The sequence below is a fragment of the Pseudophryne corroboree genome, chromosome 3, assembly GCF_028390025.1.
Source record: "Pseudophryne corroboree isolate aPseCor3 chromosome 3, aPseCor3.hap2, whole genome shotgun sequence".
Classification (NCBI taxonomy): domain Eukaryota; kingdom Metazoa; phylum Chordata; class Amphibia; order Anura; family Myobatrachidae; genus Pseudophryne; species Pseudophryne corroboree.
Genome location: NC_086446.1, coordinates 275,067,505 through 275,087,781, shown reverse-complemented (window position 1 = coordinate 275,087,781; position 20,277 = coordinate 275,067,505). Strand labels below are relative to the sequence as shown.

General features: G+C 49.4%; 1 protein-coding gene across 5 annotated transcripts in view; it reads right to left on the bottom strand.

Moving 5' to 3' along the window:
• Window positions 1-20,277, bottom strand: part of RAD21L1 (RAD21 cohesin complex component like 1) — a 619,411-nt gene that overhangs the window by 140,921 nt on the left and 458,213 nt on the right. For all 5 annotated transcript variants that reach the window (XM_063959128.1, XM_063959127.1, XM_063959130.1 and 2 more), the window contains one exon: window positions 10,795-11,024. In XM_063959128.1, coding sequence (XP_063815198.1) covers window positions 10,795-11,024 — 230 coding nt within the window. The remainder of the gene's footprint in view (window positions 1-10,794; window positions 11,025-20,277) is intronic.

Sequence of the window (20,277 nt, the reverse complement as noted above, 5' to 3'; positions counted from 1 at the left end):
GCCCGCTCTTCAGGAGTTAGGCGGGACCTATTTATCTGCATAGGCTCGTCAGAAGAGGGAGACTGGAACTGTACAGAAGGTATGAACCTTGATCTGCGTGGCTCACTCCGAGCGCGTTCATTATTGCGTTCGCGGATGCGAGAGTCCAACTTAATGCACAGGGAGATCAAATCAGACAGTTGAACAGGAATGTCACGGGTCGCCAGTTCATCCTTGATCCGATCCGAGAGTCCGTGCCAGAAAGCTGCTACCAGAGCTTGGTTGTTCCACTGAACCTCTGCAGCCAACGTCTGGAACTGGATGACATATTGTCCCATGCTTCGGGTACCTTGACGAAGTTGGATCAGGTCTGCCGAAGCTGATGTCGCACGACCAGGCTCGTCAAAGATCCGTCTGAAGGTTGACACGAAGTCTGTGTAGTTGTTAATCAGAGGGTCAGCACGTTCCCACAGAGGAGACACCCAACTCAGAGCAGATCCAGAGAGTAAGGAGATGATGTAGGCAACCTTGGATCTTGGCGTGGGGAAATTATGTGGCAATAACTCAAACTGTATTTCACATTGATTGAGAAACCCGCGACATAACTTAGGACTGCCATCATACTTGCTCGGCACGGGCAGATGCAGACGTGACACTGGAGCTGATGCAGCCGGCATAGAAGAACTCACAGCACTGGCAGGTGCTGGAGTAACAGAAACAGTAGGAGAGAGTACACTAGGCAGAGATTGCTGTAGTGTATCTAATCGGGAGGACATCCCTTGCAGGAATTGAAGCATCTGCTGCTGCGCAACCTCTTGACCATCCAGACGGGAGACCAGATTTTGCAAGGCCTCTGACCCCACACTCCGTCCACCATCCGAGTCCATCGATCCTGGACTTACTGTCAGATTGTGTTTGGGCTGTGTCCCCGGAGGGGGCGCTAGTGGGTCAGTGGAGGTAGATGGGAGAAAACGAGGAGGCTGGATAACGTTCCTGCGCATGAGCGCAATGGTATTTTATTTGGCAGATGATATAACACAGAATGGTAGCAGAAACAATAATAACCGATGAATAAAGTCAATCACTCAGTATGATAACTGAAAGTCTATGGCAATGGATGACAGATGACTTGAGAAAATAATATCCGGTAATATATAAACAGAAGAACAAGTGTTTGTGAAATGGTTCTGGTTTGGAAACCAGTGCAGGTTTTAAAACAGGAAACTTAGGCAGCAAGGTGTAGAATGGCAAACCTGAGCAGAGGCAGGAGTCTGACTTCACAGTGCAGGTGATGAGGCACTGGCAGCAGCAAGCTGTATCACAGGTGGAGGAATGAAACACACCTGGAGTCAGTCTTCAACTGCAGGCTGAAGCACACAAGGTGGTGATGAGTGTGAAGCCTTATTTGCAGGTTGCAGGTATTGCTGGGCCTTGAAGTTCCACGGAGCTGTGCAGAGTAACCAGGAGTACAAGTTCTTAAGCAGAGAACCAGGAACACAGGAGGAACAGGAACAGATCCTTTCACATGGGTCGCTGGAGAGACACAAAGTCCAGGATGCCTGCAGACTGATCCTGCAGTCTCTTATGTACCCCATGGTGCACAGGGATTGGATGAGTGAAGGAAAGTGGGTGCGGCCAAGCACCGGATTGGCCGCAGTATACTGGCTGTTTACAGACTGTCATGGCGGCGCCCACGCTGCGGCCTAGCAGGGACGCGGCGCGCTACATGCCCGCTGTCTCAGGAGTGTTCCCAGGCCCTTGATGATGTCCCATGGCAGGGGCATAGGTGACAGGTGACCGCAGGGAGCCAGGACGGAGTCCGCAGCGGCGGACGGATGTCAGCCTGGTAAGTCGATTCCTGACACCAGGGAGGAATCTCTCCTCCCGATAAATATTCTGGAATTGCGGGCAGTGTTCAGTGTGTTGACACTGGCCCTGCCTCTGGTACACAACAGGCCTATTCAAGTACAATCAGACAACACCACCACACAGGCATACATAAATCATCAAGGCGGCATTTGAAGCCACAGGGCAATGATGGAAGTGTCAAAAATCCTCCAATAGGCGGAACGCCATTTGCCAGCCATATCGGCAGTGTTCATTCCGGGAGTCCTCAACTGGGAAGAGGACTTCCTCAGTCAGGACGTGCACGCCGGAGAGTCGAGTCTTCATCCCAAAGTCTTTCAACTCCTAGTGGACAAGTGGGGCCTACCAGATGTAGACCTGATGGCATCTCGACACAATCACAAGGTTCCAGTCTTCGGAGCAAGGACAAGGAATCCTCAAGCAGTGTTCGTGGATGCACTGGCAATTCCATGGAACTTTCGGCTGCCATATGTGTTCCCTCCAGTCACTCCTGCCCAGGGTAATACGAAACTTCAAGCATGAAGGAGGAATACTACTTCTAATCGCTCCAGCGTAGCCCAGACTGCATTGGTTCTCAGATCTGCAGGGTCTCTCGATAGAGCATCCTCTTCTACTTCCTCAACGCCCAGACCTCCTCAATCAGGGCCCTTTTGTCTACCCAGACCTGGCCAGACTGGCTTTGATGGCGTGGCTTTTGAAGCATCACTCCTGAGGGCAAAATGATTCTCTGAGGCGGTCATTCAAACTATGTTGAAAGCCCGTAAACCAGCTTCAGCTTTGATTTATTACAGGGTTTGGAATTCTTTCTTCACATGGTGTGCCGCTAAGAATTATGATGCATATACTTTCAAAACTTCCAGACTTTTGGCTTTTCTACAACAAGGCCTAGACTTGGACCTTCGTCTGGCCTCCCTCAAGGTTCATATATCTGCCTTGTCGGTGTGGTTTCAGAGAAAAATTGCGTCTATTCCTGACGTTCACACTTTCACTCAGGGTGTTCTAAGGATTCATCCTCGTTATGTTCCTCCTGTGGCTCCCTGGGATCTGTCTGTCATCTAAAATGCCCTGCAAGAGTCTCCATTTGAACCTCTTGAGTCTGTGGACCTTAAATACCTTACGCTTTAGGTCATGTTTCTGTTGGCTATTGCCTCTGCTAGAAGGGTGTCGGACTTAGTTGCTTTGTCCTGTCTTGTCCTGTCCACCCTTTCTGATTTTTTACTTCGAACTCGCCCTGGTTATTTACCTAAGGTGTTATCATCTTTTCACCTTAACCAGGAGATTGTGGTTCCGGCCTTCATCTCTTCTGGTTTGTCCTCCAAAGAAAGATCTTTGGACGTGGTACGGGCTCTCCGTATTTATGTGGAAAGGACTGCCTCTATCAGAAGGTCAGATTCTCTTTTTGTACTTTTTGGTTTTCACAAATGTGGCTGGCCTGCGAATAAGCAAACCTTGGCCAGATGGATTAGAATGGTGATTGTACAAGCTTATGCACAGACTGGGCTCACAGCTCCTGCTGCTATCAAGGCCCATTCTACTCAGTCGGTTGGACCTTCTTGGGCGACCCGCCCGCAGAACAATTGTGCAAGGCGGCTACGTGGTCTTTAGTGAACACGTTCATTAGGTTCTATGCCTTTGATACTTCCGCCTCCCAGGATGCTTCCTTTGGACGCCGGGTTCTTGTGCCCGCTACGGTGCGTCCCCTCCCATGAGGAACTGCTTTAGGACATCCCCGATGTTATTCCCTGTAGAATACCAGTGTACCATGCTGCAGAAAAGGAGATTTATGGTAGACTTACCATTGTTAAATCTCTTTCTACGAGGTACACTGGATTCCACAGGCCGCCCACCCTGATGCACTTAGCTTCTTTGGGTTTGTATGGGGCATTAGCCGTTAGTTCATTCTCCTGTCGTGAGAATGTGGTTCTATGTGACTAACATCTACGGTTTCTCCTACCTGCTACTGCATTGGACTGGTTAACAAAACTGAGCTCCAGTGCCTGGAGGCGGGGCTATAGAGGAGGTGGTGCAGTGCATCCTGGGAACAGTCAAAGCATTAGCCTGTTGGTGCCTCAGATCAATATCCAACTCTACACCACCCAATGTTATTCCCTGTGGAATACCAGTGTACCCCGCTGCAGAAATAGGGGCTAATTCAACATGGATTGCAATTGCAAAGCTGCTAGCAGCAGCTTAGCAAATTCAATAAATAGCAATGCAAATGCATTCTGTGATGGTCGCAATCGTCATCTGCTACGGCAAGCTGAGTAAGCCTCAGCTTACTAAGGCTGTCTGTCGCAGGGCATCTTGCGAGGCGGCCTGTGGAATCCAGTGTACCTCGTAGAAAGAGATTTAACAATGGTAAGTCTACAATAAATCTCCTTTTTTATGCAACCCCCCCTCCTCCTTCTACCCTGTGACCAATGTGTTTTATTATTATTATTTTACACACCTCCAGCGGCATATTTCTTTATATATTATTCCTCCTCCCACCCCCATTGATGATAGATCCCCCAGGGGTTACTTCCCCACCCCTATAGGCATATACCCCCTCTTTCCCACACGCAGAGCATGTGTCAGGGGCAACTGATAAGTCCCCCCTGCTTTAGCTTATCTATGCACTTGCAGAGATCAGTCAAACAGTTCTTGACAGTCTGATGCTGTTTGGGGGTGGTGAGGAGGTGACAACAGTCTGTTTCTCCAAATGGAGGCATGTCGCCACTGCTGCGGGGGAGAGTACAGGACAGGATCTCCATTAGAGGATGGAGATTTCCTGGCCTCTAGGTAGCAGCTGCAGCAGCAAGCTTGTGCAACCCCATGGGTCACGCAGCCGGCCGATGGTGTTGCAGATGATCTGACACTGCATCCTAGGATGCAGTTTGGATCAGTAATACAGCAGGATGCATGATGCCTTCTGCTACATTACCATATTAGTGTTTCTGTGTAAGCAGCTGTGACAGAACCTCCATTCACATATAAATGAGAGCCTTTATGCCACATTACAGTGGCCTCCAGTTCAAATTATGTCACATTACAGTGCTCTTTTAGCATTATAACATCTACTACACACTCCTCTCACTGAAAAAATAATGTCAAACAATTTAGGCTGGGCAATGGATCAGACCTAATTGATTAGCAGGCAAATCTGGGAAATTGGTATGTAACTTTATAACCTGTGTCCAGGCTCCTGTTAAGCCTCTGGGCCCATAGCAATGGCACCCTTTGCACCCACTATAGTTATGCCCATGATCCTACATCACTCTAGCACATTGATTGTGTCCTTGAGTAGAAAAAGAATATGGCTAATATTATAATATTAATAGCAATGTGGCATTCTCTTTCAGACTAAAAATAAGAATTTACTTACCGATAATTCTATTTCTCGGAGTCCGTAGTGGATGCTGGGGTTCCTGAAAGGACCATGGGGAATAGCGGCTCCGCAGGAGACAGGGCACAAAAAGTAAAGCTTTAGGATCAGGTGGTGTGCACTGGCTCCTCCCCCTATGACCCTCCTCCAAGCCTCAGTTAGGATACTGTGCCCGGACGAGCGTACACAATAAGGAAGGATTTTGAATCCCGGGTAAGACTCATACCAGCCACACCAATCACACTGTACAACCTGTGATCTAAACCCAGTTAACAGTATGATAACAGCGGAGCCTCTGAAAAGATGGCTCACAACAATAATAACCCGATTTTTGTAACTATGTACAAGTATTGCAGATAATCCGCACTTGGGATGGGCGCCCAGCATCCACTACGGACTCCGAGAAATAGAATTATCGGTAAGTAAATTCTTATTTTCTCTATCGTCCTAGTGGATGCTGGGGTTCCTGAAAGGACCATGGGGATTACACCAAAGCTCCCAAACGGGCGGGAGAGTGCGGATGACTCTGCAGCACCGAATGAGAGAACTCCAGGTCCTCCTTAGCCAGGGTATCAAATTTGTAGAATTTAGCAAACGTGTTTGCCCCTGACCAAGTAGCTGCTCGGCAAAGTTGTAAAGCCGAGACCCCTCGGGCAGCCGCCCAAGATGAGCCCACCTTCCTTGTGGAATGGGCATTTACAGATTTTGGCTGTGGCAGGCCTGCCACAGAATGTGCAAGCTGAATTGTACTACAAATCCAACGAGCAATAGTCTGCTTAGAAGCAGGAGCACCCAGCTTTTTGGGTGCCTACAATATAAACAGCAAGTCAGACTTTCTGACTCCAGCCGTCCTGGAATTATATATATATATATATTTTCAGGGCCCTGACAACGTCTAGCAACTTGGAGTCCTCCAAGTCCCTAGTAGCCGCAGGCACCACAATAGGTTGTTTCAGGTGAAACGCTGACACCACCTTAGGAAGAAACTGGGGACGAGTCCGCAGTTCTGCCCTGTCCGAATGGAAAATCAAATATGGGCTTTTGTAAGACAAAACCGCCAATTTTGACAATCGCCTGGCCGAGGCCAGGGCCAACAGCATGGTCACTTTCCATGTGAGATATTTCAAATCCACAGATTTGAGTGGTTCAAACCAATATGATTTGAGGAATCCCAACACTACGTTGAGATCCCACGGTGCCACTGGAGGCACACAAGGGCTGTATATGCAATACTCCCTTGACAACGTCTGGACTTCAGGAACTGAAGCCAATTCTTTCTGGAAGAAAATCTATAGGGCCGAAACTTGAACCTTAATGGACCCCAATTTGAGGCTCATAGACACTCCTGTTTGCAGGAAGTGCAGAAATCGACCTAGTTGAAATTTTTTCGTGGGGCCCTCCTGGCCTCACCCACGCAACATATTTTTACCACATGTGGTGATAACGTTGTGCGGTCACCTCCTTCCTGGCTTTGACCAGGGTAGGTATGACCTCTTCCGGAATGCCTTTTCCCTTAGGATCCGGCGTTCAAACCGCCATGCCGTCAAACGCAGTCGCGGTAAGTCTTGGAACAGACAAGGTCCCTGCTGGAGCAGGTCCTTTCTTAAATGACGATGCCACGGTTCCTCTTGGAACAGACATGGTACTTGCTGAAAGCAAATCCCTTCTTAGCTCCCGAGGCCATTAGTCCTCTGTGAGCATCTCTTGAAGTTCCGGTTACCAAGTCCCTCTTGGCCAATCCGAAGCCACGAGTATAGTTCTTACTCCTCTATGTCTTATAATTCTCAATACCTTGGTTATGAGAAGCAGAGAAGGGAACACATACACCGACTGTTACACCCACGGTGTTACCAGGACGTCCACAGCTATCGCTTGAAGGTCTCGTGACCTGGCGCAATACCTGTCCCATTTTTTTGTTCGGGCGGGACGCCATCATGTCCACCTTTGGTCTTTCCCAACGGTTCACAATCATGCGGAAAACTTCCCGATGAAGTTCCCACTCTCCCGGGTGGAGGTCGTGCCTGCTGAGGAAGTCTGCTTCCCAGTCGTCCACTCCCGGAATGAACACTGCTGACAGTGCTATCACATGATTTTCCGCCTAGCGAAAAATCCTTGCAGTTTTGTCACTGCCCTCCTGCTTCTTGTGCCGCCCTTTCTGTTTACGTGGGCGACTGCCGTGATGTTATCCCACTGGATCAATACCGGCTGACCTTGAAGCAGAGGTCTTGCTAAGCTTAGAGCATTATAAATTTGTTCTTAGCTCCAGTATATTTATGTGGAGAGAATTCTCCAGACTTGATCACACTCCATGTGTGACTGCTCCCCAGCCTCTCAGGCTGGCCTCCGTGGTCACGAGCATCCAATCCTGAATGCCGAATCTGCGGCCCTCTAGAAGATGAGCACTCTGTAATCACCACAGGAGAGACACCCTTGTCCTTGGATATAGGGTTATCCGCTGATGCATCTGAAGATGCGATCCGGACCATTTGTCCAGCAGATCCCACTGAAGAGTTCTTGCGTGAAATCTGCCGAATGGAAGCGCTTCGTAATAAGCCACCATTTTTACCAGGACTCTTGTGCAATGATGCACTGACACTTTTCCTGGTTTTAGGAGGATCCCGATTAGCTCGGATAACTCCCTGGCTTTCTCCTCTGGGAGAAACACCTTTTCCTGGACTGTGTCCAGAATCATCCCTAGGACCAGCAGACGTGTCGTCGGAACAACTGCGGTTTTGGAATATTTAGAATCCACCCGTGCTGTCGTAGAACTACTTGAGATAGTGCTACTCCGACCTCCAACTGTTCTCTGGACCTTGTTCTTATCAGGAGGTCGTCCATTTTCTTTGAAGACGAATCCTCCTTTCGGTCATTACCTTGGTAAGGACCCGGGGTGCCTTGGACAATCCAACGGCATCGTCTTGAAACTGATAGTGACAGTTCTGTACCACGAACCTGAGGTACCCTTGGTGAGAAAAGGCAAATTTTGGGACATGGAGGTAAGCATCCCTGATGTCCCGGGACACCATATAGTCCCCTTGTTCTTTGCTATCACTGCTCTGAGTGACTCCATCTGGATTTGAACCCTTGTAAGTGTTCAAATTTTTCAGATTTAGAATAGGTCTCACCTAGCCTTCAGTACCACCATATAGTGTGGAGTAATACCCCTTTCCTTGTTGTCGGAGGGGTAAATTTATTATCACCCGCTGGGAATACAGCTTGTGAATTGTTTTCAATACTGCCTCCCTGTCGGAGGGAGACATTGGTACAGCAGACTACAGGAACCTGCGAGGGGGGAAACCTCTCGACATTCTAATCTGTACCCCTTGGATTCTACTTGTAGGATCCAGGGGTCCTGTACGGTCCCAGCGTCATGCTGAGAACTTGGTAGAAGCGGTGGAGGGCTTCTGTTCCTGGGAATGGGCTGCCTGCTGCAGTCTTCTTCCCTTTCCTCTATCCCTGGGCAGATATGACTCTTATAGGGACGAAAGGACTGAGGCTGAAAAGACGGTGTCTTTTTCTGCAGAGATGTGACTTAGGGTAAAAAACGGTGGATTTTCCAGCAGTTGCCCTGGCCACCAGGTCCCATGGACCGACCCCAAATAACTCCTCCCCTTTATACGGCAATACATCCTTGTGTCGTTTGGAATCTGCATCACCTGACCACTGTCGTGTCCATAAACATCTTCTTGCAGATATGGACATCGCATTTACTCTTGATGCCAGAGTGCAAATATCCCTCTGCGCATCTCGCATATATAGAAATGCATCCTTTAAATGCTCTATAGTCAATAAAATACTGTCCCTGTCAAAGGTATCAATATTTTTAGTCAGGGAATCCGACCAAGCCACCTCAGCTCTGCACATCCAGGCTGAGGCGATCGCTGGTCGCAGTATAACACCAGCATGTGTGTGTATACTTTTTAGGATATTTTTCAGCCTCCTATCAGCTGGCTCCTTAAGTACGGCCCTATCCGTAGATGGTACCGCCACTTGTTCTGATAAGCGTGTGAGCGCCTTATCCACCCTGAGGGGTGTTTCCCACCGCGCCTTAACTTCTGGCGGGAAAGGGTATACCGCCAATAATTTTCTATCGGGGGAAACCCACGCATCATCACACACTTCATTTAATTTATCTGATTCAGGAAAAACTACAGGTAGTTTTTTCACCTCACACATAATACCCTTTTTTGTGGTACTTGGAGTATCAGAAATATGTAACACCTCCTTCATTGCCCTTAACGTGTGGCCCTAAAAGAAAATACGTTTGTTTCTTCACCGTCGACACTGAAATCAGTGTCCGTGTCTGGGTCTGTGTCGACCGACTGAGGTAAATGGGCATTTTACAGCCCCTGACGGTGTTTGAGACGCCTGGACAGATACTAATTTGTTCGCCGGCCCTCTCATGTCGTCAACCGGCTTGCAGCGTGTTGACATTGTCACGTAATTTCCATAAATAAGCCATCCATTCCGGTGTCGACTCCCTAGAGAGTGACATCACCATTACAGGCAATTTGCTCCGCCTCCTCACCAACATCGTCCTCATACATGTCGACACACACGTACCGACATATAGCACACACACACAGGGAATGCTCTGATAGAGGACAGGACCCCACTAGCCCCTTGGGGAGACAGAGGGAGAGTTTGCCAGCACACACCAAAGCGCTATATTTTACAGGGATAGCCTTATAATAAGTGCTCCCTTATAGCTGCTTTTATAAAATCACAATTTCGCCAAATTTTGCCCCCCCTCTCTTGATTTAACCCTGTTTCTGTAGTGCAGTGCAGGGGAGAGCCTGGGAGCCTTCCTGACCAGCGGAACTGTGTGAGGAAATGGCGCTGTGTGCTGAGGAGATAGGCCCCGCCCCCTTTTCGGCGGGCTCGTCTCCCGCTTAAAAATGGATTCTGGCAGGGGTTAAATATCTCCATATAGCCCCGGAGGCTATATGTGAGGTATCTTTTGCCAAAAAAAGGATTTTCATTGCTGCCCAGGGCGCCCCCCCCCAGCGCCCTGCACCCTCAGTGACTGCCGTGTGAAGTGTGCTGAGAGCAATGGCGCACAGCTGCAGTGCTGTGCGCTACCTTAAGAAGACTGAGGAGTCTTCTGCCGCCGATTCTGGACCTTCTTCTCTTTTCAGCATCTGCAAGGGGGCCGGCGGCGAGGCTCCGGTGACCATCCAGGCTGTACCTGTGATCGTCCCTCTGGAGCTAATGTCCAGTAGCCAAAGAAGCCAATCCATCCTGCACGCAGGTGAGTTCACTTCTTCTCCCCTAAGTCCCTCGATGCAGTGATCCTGTTGCCAGCAGGACTCACTGTAAAATAAAAAACCTAAGCTAAACTTTTCTAAGCAGCTCTTTAGGAGAGCCACCTAGATTGCACCCTTCTCGGCCGGGCACAAAAACCTAACTGAGGCTTGGAGGAGGGTCATAGGGGGAGGAGCCAGTGCACACCACCTGATCCTAAAGCTTTACTTTTTGTGCCCTGTCTCCTGCGGAGCCGCTATTCCCCATGGTCCTTTCAGGAACCCCAGCATCCACTAGGACGATAGAGAAATACATAAACATGAGAAACACAGGATGCTTACCAGTAACAAGTCAGTGTTGATTATTGGCTGAGTAGGGCAAGATAACAGCCACTGCACTCCTCCGGTTATGTTCCTTTCCATCAGACTGTGCGTTGGAGGAGCAATATCGAAAGAGGTGAGAGTGTCTGAAATATTTATCAGCTGTTCACGCATGCAGCTGCTTGAAATTTCCTTCAAATTGTCCACCATTAACTTTCTTTTCCTCTTACTTCGTTTCCTAATTTGAATTGCTAAACATGAAGAACACTCTTTAGATACACTTCAAAAAATATTATGGCAACTGGTTTTAATAAGTGTTCTAATTCTAATGACCACAGATAGGCTGGTACCAAGACAAATACAATGCTCAAAAAAATAAAGGTCATACAGGCACGTGGAGGCCACACACACTACTGAGCCTCATTATGACTTGTTTTAAGGACATTACTTCAAAGTTGGATCAGCCTGTAGTGTGTTTTTCCACTTTAATTTTGAGGGTGACTCCAAATCCAGACCTCCATGGGTTAATAAATTTGATTTCCATTGATAATTTTTGTGTGATTTTGTTGTCAGCACATTCAACTATGTAAAGAACAAAGTATTTAATAAGAATATTTCATTCATTCAGATCTAGGATGTGTTATTTTAGTGTTCCCTTTACTTTTTTGAGTAGTGTACTTAGTTCCATTTAGAAGCACAAGTTTTTATATTCAGAGTTAAAACTTTCTTTGTTACTCATCAATGGGGGAACACAAGTAGTATAGGCCCTTTCCCCTGGAGCTTAAACATTAAGGGACTGAAGCAAAGATCAATACAAGGCAGTTTTGTGGAGGTATCTTGTGTTTCCCCACTGTGCAGTCAAGTACACCTTCTAAGTGTCAAGGCACTAGGAAGGTTGAGATTCAGGTCAGGTCCCTTTGGGCTAGCTGGGTATACTGGTGTGTGATTGAAGCTGCATGACCCGATGATGCTGGATGTACCAGAATGCTGGAGGTAGAAGAGATGCACTAATGCAGCAAAGAGGGAGCTATGGACGGATTGCAGGTGGTAGGAGCAGCATAAACTGCACAGGATTCCAGGTTTATCCATCTGCTGGAATAGTAGGCAGGTGCAGGTTTTCAGGGTTGGCCCATATGCTGGTGTACTAGGCATACACATATATCCAATGCAAGGACACTGGACAGAATGCTGAACACAATACAGAACACCAGGAGCCAAGGTACTAAACTTCAGGGTGAGACGTTGTACCGGAAATTGACTTGCCAGCATTTCCTGCTGTAAATTGTGTGCTTTGGAAGCTGATTTGCTGAGCGGATCATGTAACCAGGGCCTGCCGAATGCAGATTGGCTGGACATACAAGTGGCATCATTCCAAGATGGCAGAATCGCAAGATCCACCAGGAAAAGGATGCCAGCCACATTATAGGTAAGTGTCTTCAGGGACTGGGGACAGAACAGGAGGCCAAAAGTGCACAAACAGAGGCAAAGTAACAATGCTAGACCCTGTACCGGGACCCCAGGATCCGGTATGTTACTCTAAGGAAACTAAGTTAGACTGGACAGTTAATGGGTATAGCTTGCAGCAGGAGGAGTAAAATTTTCCTCTTCCAGTAGGCAGGGCCTATGGTGGTTATTCAGTGAGGATCGCAGGAGCGATCCCCTGTGCAGTTTTCCAATTATCGGGAAACTGTGCATGCCACGTTCTATGCATGTGCAGAACGGGTCCTGTGATCGCATTGCGAACGCCTCTGCTTGACTGACAGACAGAGGTGCTTGTGGGAAAGGGCGTCTGGAAATGGTGGCATGCTGTCCCCATTTTCTGGGAGTGGCGAGGCCAAGGACTGCATCGTGAGATATCGTTTCCTTGGACTCGCAAGATGCCCTGCGACAGACAGCCTGAGTAAGCTGAGGCTTACTCAGCTTGCCGTAGCAGATGACGATTGCAACCATCACAGAATGTATTTGCATTGCTATTTATTGAATTTGCTAAGCTGCTGCTAGCAGCTTTGCAATTGCAATCCATGTTGAATTAGCCCCTATTTCTGCAGCGGGGTACACTGGTATTCCACAGGGTATAACATTGGGGTGTAGAGTTGGATCTTGATCCAAGGCACCAACAGGCTAAAGCTTTGACTGTTCCCAGGATGCACTGCACCGCCTCCTCTATAACCCCGCCTCCAGGCACTGGAGCTCAGTTTGTAAGTTTGTGCCTGCAGTGCAGGCAGCTTACAGGGAGGGCTGTGTTAGGCAGCCCTGAAAAGAGCTTTTCTGACAAGAATGAAGACTCCAAGGGCCACCACAGCACAGGACTTGGTGCTATATGTCATGCTGACATATCGTGCTGTGGCTCCCTCACCTCCCCCAGCGGCGCTGTATACTCCCGCGCCCTGGTTGCCGTGTACTTACAGCGGATGTCCTCCAGTCTCATCAGGCACACATACCGCCGCTGCTCTCCTGGATCGCATGGCCGCACGATAGAGAGGAGGTAAGAGGGTCCCCCAGGCGGGACCCGCCAAAATCGCGATCCGGTCGTGGTCTCCGTAGACGGACCGCGCCGCTGGCATGGACACTGTGGCCGTGCAGGGACCCCACTATATCCACCAGGGCAAGGACACAGGTTGGATTTACTAAAAATCGTTTAGTACAGGCTCCATAGTACTCGGTGGTCAGTGGCGGAGGGAGGTGGAGGAGGGAGCCGCAGCAGCGCAGTGTAATTGGTGGAGGCACTGCTGCAGCTGTCCCTCTCCTTCCACATAGGCTGTCCTCCGCTACTGTGAATGCTGGGATGCGCTTCCCTCATCACAGCGGCGGCGGGCAGCCTATGTGAAAGGAGAGGGCCAGCTGCAGCGGCGCCTCCACCAATTACATTGCACTGCTGTGGCTCCCGAGTCCCCCTCCCTCCTCCTCCTTCTCCCCTGCCCGGGATCTGCAGCTGCCTGACAGTGACTGCCTGCACCGAGGAGCCTGACTGCCAGCGGAGACAATAAGTATAATCTATTCTTTCTATCTATCTATCTATCTATCTATTCTGTCTGTCTTAATGTGTAAAAAGGGGCTGCTGTCTGCCGTAATGTGTAAAAAGGGGACACTTTCTGCCGTAACCTGTAAAGAAGGGGACTCTGTCTGCCGTTATGTGTAAAAAGGGGACGCTGTCTGCCGTTGTGTGTAAAAAGGGGACGCTGTCTGCCGTAATGTGTAAAAAGGGGACGCTGTCTGCCGTAATGTGTAAAGAAGGGGACTCTGTCTGCCGTTATGTGTAAAAAGGGGACGCTGTCTGCCGTTATGTGTAAAAAGGGGACGCTGTCTGCCGTAATGTGTAAAAAGGGGACGCTGTCTGCCGTAATGTGTAAAGAAGGGGACTCTGTCTGCCGTAATGTGTAAAAAGGGGACGCTGTCTGCCGTAATGTGTAAAAAGTGGACGCTGTCTGCCGTAATGTGTAAAAAGGGGACTGTGTCTGCCATAATGTGTAAAAAGGGGAATCTGTCTGCCGTAATGTGTATAAGGGGCTCTACCTGGTGTAGTGGTGCTACTGTGCGGCATAATTTGAATAATGGAGACTACTGTGCACCATTATATGAATTGGTATTATTTTGTGGCCACACCCCTTCCCCATGAAGCCATGCCCCTATATTGTGTAAAAGGGGGACTGTCTGCTGCAGTGTGTAAAAAATAAGATTTTACTCACCGGTAAATCTATTTCTCGTAGTCCGTAGTGGATGCTGGGACTCCGTAAGGACCATTGGGAAACGGCGGCTCCACAGGAGACTGGGCACAACCAAAGAAAGCTTTAGGACTACCTGGTGTGCACTGGCTCCTCCCACCATGACCCCCCTCCAGACCTCAGTTAGGATACTGTGCCCGGAAGAGCTGACACAATAAGGAAGGATTTTGAATCCCGGGTAAGACTCATACCAGCCACACCAATCACACCGTATAATTAGTGATACTATACCCAGTTGACAGTATGAAATATAACTGAGCCTCTCAACAGATGGCTCAACAATAACCCTTTAGTTAGGCAATAACTATAAACAAGTATTGCAGACAATCCGCACTTGGGATGGGCGCCCAGCATCCACTACGGACTACGAGAAATAGATTTACCGGTGAGTAAAATCTTATTTTCTCTGACGTCCTAAGTGGATGCTGGGACACCGTAAGGACCATGGGGATTATACCAAAGCTCCCAAACGGGCGGGAGAGTGCGGATGATTCTGCAGCACCGAATGAGCAAACTCTAGGTCCTCCTCAGCCAGGGTATCAAACTTGTAGACACTTGCAAATGTTTGAACCCGACCAAGTAACAGCTCGGCAAATTTGTAAAGCCGAGACCCCTCGGGCAGCCGCCCAAGAAGAGCCCACTTTCCTCGTGGAATGGGCTTGTTCAGATTTAGGGTGCGGCAGTCCAGCCGCAGAATGTGCAAGTTGAATCGTGCTACAGATCCAGCGAGCAATAGTCTGCTTAGAAGCAGGAGCACCCAGCTTGTTGGGTGCATACAGGATAAATAGCGAGTCAGTTTTCCTGACTCCAGCCGTCCTGGAAACATATACTTTTCAGGGCCCTGACTACATCCAGTAACTTGGAATCCTCCAAGTCCCAAGTAGCCGCAGGCACCACAATAGGTTGGTTCACATGAAAAACTGATACCACCTTAGGAAGGAATTGGGAACGAGTCCTCAATTCCGCCTTATCCATATAAAAAAAAAAAACAGATAAGGGCTTTTGCATGACAAAGCCGCCAATTCTGATACACGCCTGGCCGACGCCAAGGCCAACAGCATGACCACTTTCCACGTGAGGTATCGTAGCTCCACGGATTTAAGTGGCTCAACCCAATGCGACTTCAGGAAATCCAACACCACGTTGAGATCCCACGGTGCCACTGGAGGCACAAACGGGGGCTGACTATGCAGCACTCCCTTAACAAAAGTCTGAACTTCAGGCAGTGAAGCCAGTTCTATTTTGGAAGAAAATCGATACAGCCGAAATCTGGACCTTAATAGAATCCAATTTTAGGCTAATAGTCACCCTGACTGTAGGAAGTGCAGAAATCAACCCAGCTGAAATTCCTCCTTTGGGGCCTTCCTGGCCTCACAGCACGCAACATATTTCCGCCATATGCGGTGATAATGGTTTGCGTTCACTTCTTTCCTAGCTTTAATTAGCGTAGGGATAACTTCCGCCGGAATGCCCTTTTCCTTCAGGATCCGGCGTTCAACCGCCATGCCGTCAAACGCAGCCGCGGTACGTCTTGGAACAGACAGGCCCCCTGCTGCAGCAGGTCCTGTCTGAGCGGCAGAGGCCATGGGTCCTCTAAGATCATTTCTTGGAGTTCTGGGTACCAAGCTCTTCTTGGCCAATCCGGAACAATGAGTATAGTTCTTACTCCTCTCCTTCTTATTATTCTCATTACCCTGGGTAAGAGAGGCAGAGAAGGGAACACATACACCGACTGGTACACCCACGGTGTTACCAGAGCGTCCACAGCTATCGCCTGAGGGTCCCTTGACCTGGCGCAATATCTTTGTAGCTTTTTGTTGAGGCGGGACGCCATCATGTCCACCTGTGGCCTTTCCCAACGGTGTACAATCATTTGGAAGACTTCTGGATGAAGTCCCCACTCTCCCGGGTGGAGGTCGTGTCTGCTGAGAAAGTCTGCTTCCCAGTTGTCCACTCCGGGAATGAACACTGCTGACAGTGCTAACACATGATTTTCCGCCCATCGGAAAATCCTTGTGGCTTCTGCCATTGCCATCCTGCTTCTTGTGCCGCCCTGTCGGTTTACATGAGCGACCGCCGTGATGTTGTCTGACTAGATCAGCACCGGCCGGTGTTGAAGCAGGGGTCTAGCCTGACTTAGGGCATTGTAAATGGCCCTTAGTTCCAGAATTTATGTGTAGGGAAGTCTCCTGACTTTTCCATAGTCCTTGGAAGTTTCTTCCCTGTGTGACTGCCCCCCAGCCTCGAAGGCTGGCATCCGTGGTCACCAGGACCCAGTCCTGTATGCCGAATCTGCGGCCCCCTAGAAGATGAGCACTCTGCAGCCACCACAACAGCGACACCCTGGCCCTTGGAGACAGGGTTATCCGCCGATGCATCTGAAGATGCGACCCGGACCACTTGTCCAACAGATCCCACTGGAAGATCCTTGCATGGGACCTGGCGAATGGAATTTCTTCGTAAGAAGCTACCATCTTTCCCAGGGCTCGCGTGCATTGATGCACCGACACCTGTATTTGTATTAGGAGGTCTCTGTCTAGAGACGACAACTCCTAGGACTTCTCCTCCGGGAGAAACCCTTTTTATCCTGTTCTGTGTCCAGAACCATACCCAGGAACAGTAGACGCGTCGTAGGAACCAGCTGCGACTTTGGAATATTCAGAATCCAGCCGTGCTGTTGTAGCACTTCCCGAGATAGTGCTACTCCGACGAACAACTGCTCCCTGGACCTCGCCTTTATAAGGAGATCGTCCAAGCACGGGATAATTATTTCGGCCATTACCTTGGTAAATACCCTCGGTGCCGGGGACAGACCAACGGCAACGTCTGGAATTGGTAATGACCATCCTGTACCACAATTTTGAGGTACTCCTGGTGAAGAGGGTAAATAGGGACATGCAGGTAAGCATCCTTGATGTCCAGTGATACCATGAAATTCTCCAGGCTTGCAATAATCGCCCTAAACGATTCCATTTTGAACTTGTACCTTCGTTCAAGGATTTCAATTTTAGAATGGGTCTCACCGAACCGTCTGGTTTCGGTACCACAACATTTTGGAATAGTAACCCCGGCCTTGTTGAAGGAGGGGTACCTTGATTTCACCTGCTGGAAGTACAGCTTGTGAATTGCCGCCAGTACTACCTCCCTTTCTCCGAGGGCAGCAGGCAAGGCTGATGTGAGGTAACGGTGAGGGGGAGTCGCCTCGAACTTCAGCCTGTATCCCTGTGATACTACTTGCAGAACCTAGGGATCCACCTGTGGGCAAGCCCACTGGTCCCTGAAGTTCCCGAGACGCGCCCCCACCGCACCTGTCTCCACCTGTGGAGCCCCAGCGTCATGCGGTGGACTCAGAGGAAGCGGGGGAAGATTTTTGATCCTGGGAACTGGCTGTCTGGTGCAGCTTTTTCCTTCTTCCCTTGTCTCTGTGCAGAAAGGAAGCGCCTTTGACCCGCTTGCTTTTCTGAAGCCGAAAGGACTGTACCTGAAAATACGGTGCTTTCTTAGGCTGTGAGGAAACCTGAGGTAAAAAAATTTCTTCCCAGCTGTTGCTGTGGATACGAGGTCCCAGAGACCATCCCCAAACAATTCCTCACCCTTATAAGGCAGAATCTCCATGTGCCTTTTAAAGGCAGCATCACCTGTCCACTGCCGGGTCTCTAATACCCTCCTGGCAGAATGGACATTGCATTAATTCTGGATGCCAGCCGGCAAATATCCCTCTGTGCATCCTTCATATATAAGACGACGTCTTCAATATGCTCTATGTTAGCAAAATATTATCCCTGTCTAGGGTATTAATATTATCTGACAGGGTATCAGACCACGCTGCAGCAGCACTATTTATGCTGAGGCAAATGCAGGTCTCAGTATAGTACCTGAGTGTGTATATACAGACTTCAGGATAGTCTCCTGCTTTTTATCAGCAGGCTCCTTCAAAGTGGCCGTATCCCAAGACGGCAGTGCCACCTTTTTTGACAAACGTGTGAGCGCCTTATCCACCCTAGGGGATATCTCCCAACGTGACCTATCCTCTGGCGGGAAAGGATACGCCAGCAGTAACTTTTTAGAAATTACCATTTTCTTACCGGGGGAACCCACACTCTTTACACACTTCATTCACTCATCTGATGGGGGAACAAAACACTGGCTGCTTTTTCTCCCCAAACATAAAACCCCTTTTATGTGGTACTTGGGTTCATGTCAGAAATGTGTAACACATTTTTCATTGCCGAGATCATGCAACGGATGTTCCTAGTGGATTGTGTATATGTCTCAACCTCGTCGACACTGGAGTCAGACTCCGTGCCGACATCTGTGTCTGCCATCTGAGGTAACGGGCGTTTTTTTTTTTGAGCCCCTGATGGCCTTTGAGACGCCAGGGCAGGCGCGGGCTGAGAAGCCGGCTGTCCCACAGCTGTTACGCCATCCAGCCTTTTATGTAAGGAGTTGACATTGTCGGTTAATACCTTCCACCTATCCATCCACTCTGGTGTCGGCCCCACAGGGGGCGACATCCCATTTATCGGCCTCTGCTTCGTCTCCACGTAACCTTCCTCATCCAACATGTCGACACAGCTGTACCGACACACCGCACACACACAGGGAATGCTCTGACTGAGGACAGGACCCCACAAAGTCCTTTGGGGAGAGAGAGTATGCCAGCACACACCAGAGCGCTATATAATGCAGGGATTAACACTATAACTGAGTGATTTTTCCCCCAATAGCTGCTTGTATACACATATTGCGCCTAAATTTAGTGCCCCCCCTCTCTTTTTAACCCTTTGAGCCTGAAAACTACAGGGGAGAGCCTGGGGAGCTGTCTTCCAGCTGCACTGTGAAGAAAAAATGGCGCCAGTGTGCTGAGGGAGATAGCCCCGCCCCTTTTTCGGCGGATTTTTCTCCCGCTTTTTTCATGGATTCTGGCAGGGGTAATTTATCACATATATAGCCCTGGGACTATATATTGTGATGATTTGCCAGCCAAGGTGTATTATATTGCCCTCAGGGCGCCCCCCCCCAGCGCCCTGCACCCATCAGTGACCGGAGTGTGAGGTGTGCATGAGGAGCAATGGCGCACAGCTGCAGTGCTGTGCGCTACCTTGTTGAAGACAGAAGTCTTCTGCTGCCGATTTTCCGGAACACTTCTTGCTTCTGGCTCTGTCAGGGGGCCGGCGGCGCGGCTCCGGGACCGAACATCGAGGTCGGGTCCTGTGGTCGATCCCTCTGGAGCTAATGGTGTCCAGTAGCCTAAGAAGCCCAAGCTACCACCAGTTAGGTAGGTTCGCTTCTTCTCCCCTTAGTCCCTCGCTGCAGTGAGTCTGTTGCCAGCAGATCTCACTGTAAAATAAAAAAACTAAAATATACTTTCTTTCTAGGAGCTCAGGAGAGCCCCTAGTGTGCATCCAGCTCAGCCGGGCACAAGATTCTAACTGAGGTCTGGAGGGGGGTCACGGTGGGAGGAGCCAGTGCACACCAGGTAGTCCTAAAGCTTTCTTTGGTTGTGCCCAGTCTCCTGCGGAGCCGCTGTTCCCCATGGTCCTTACGGAGTCCCAGCATCCACTTAGGACGTCAGAGAAAAGGGGACTCTGTCTGCTGTAATGTGTAAAAAGGGTACGCTGTCTGCCGTAATGTATAAAAAAGGGATGTTGTCTGCCGTAATGTGTAAAAAGGGGACGTTGTCTGCCGTAATGTGTAAAAAGGGGACGCTGTCTGCCGTAATGTGTAAAAAGTGGACGCTGTCTGCCGTAATGTGTAAAAAGGGGACTGTGTCTGCCATAAT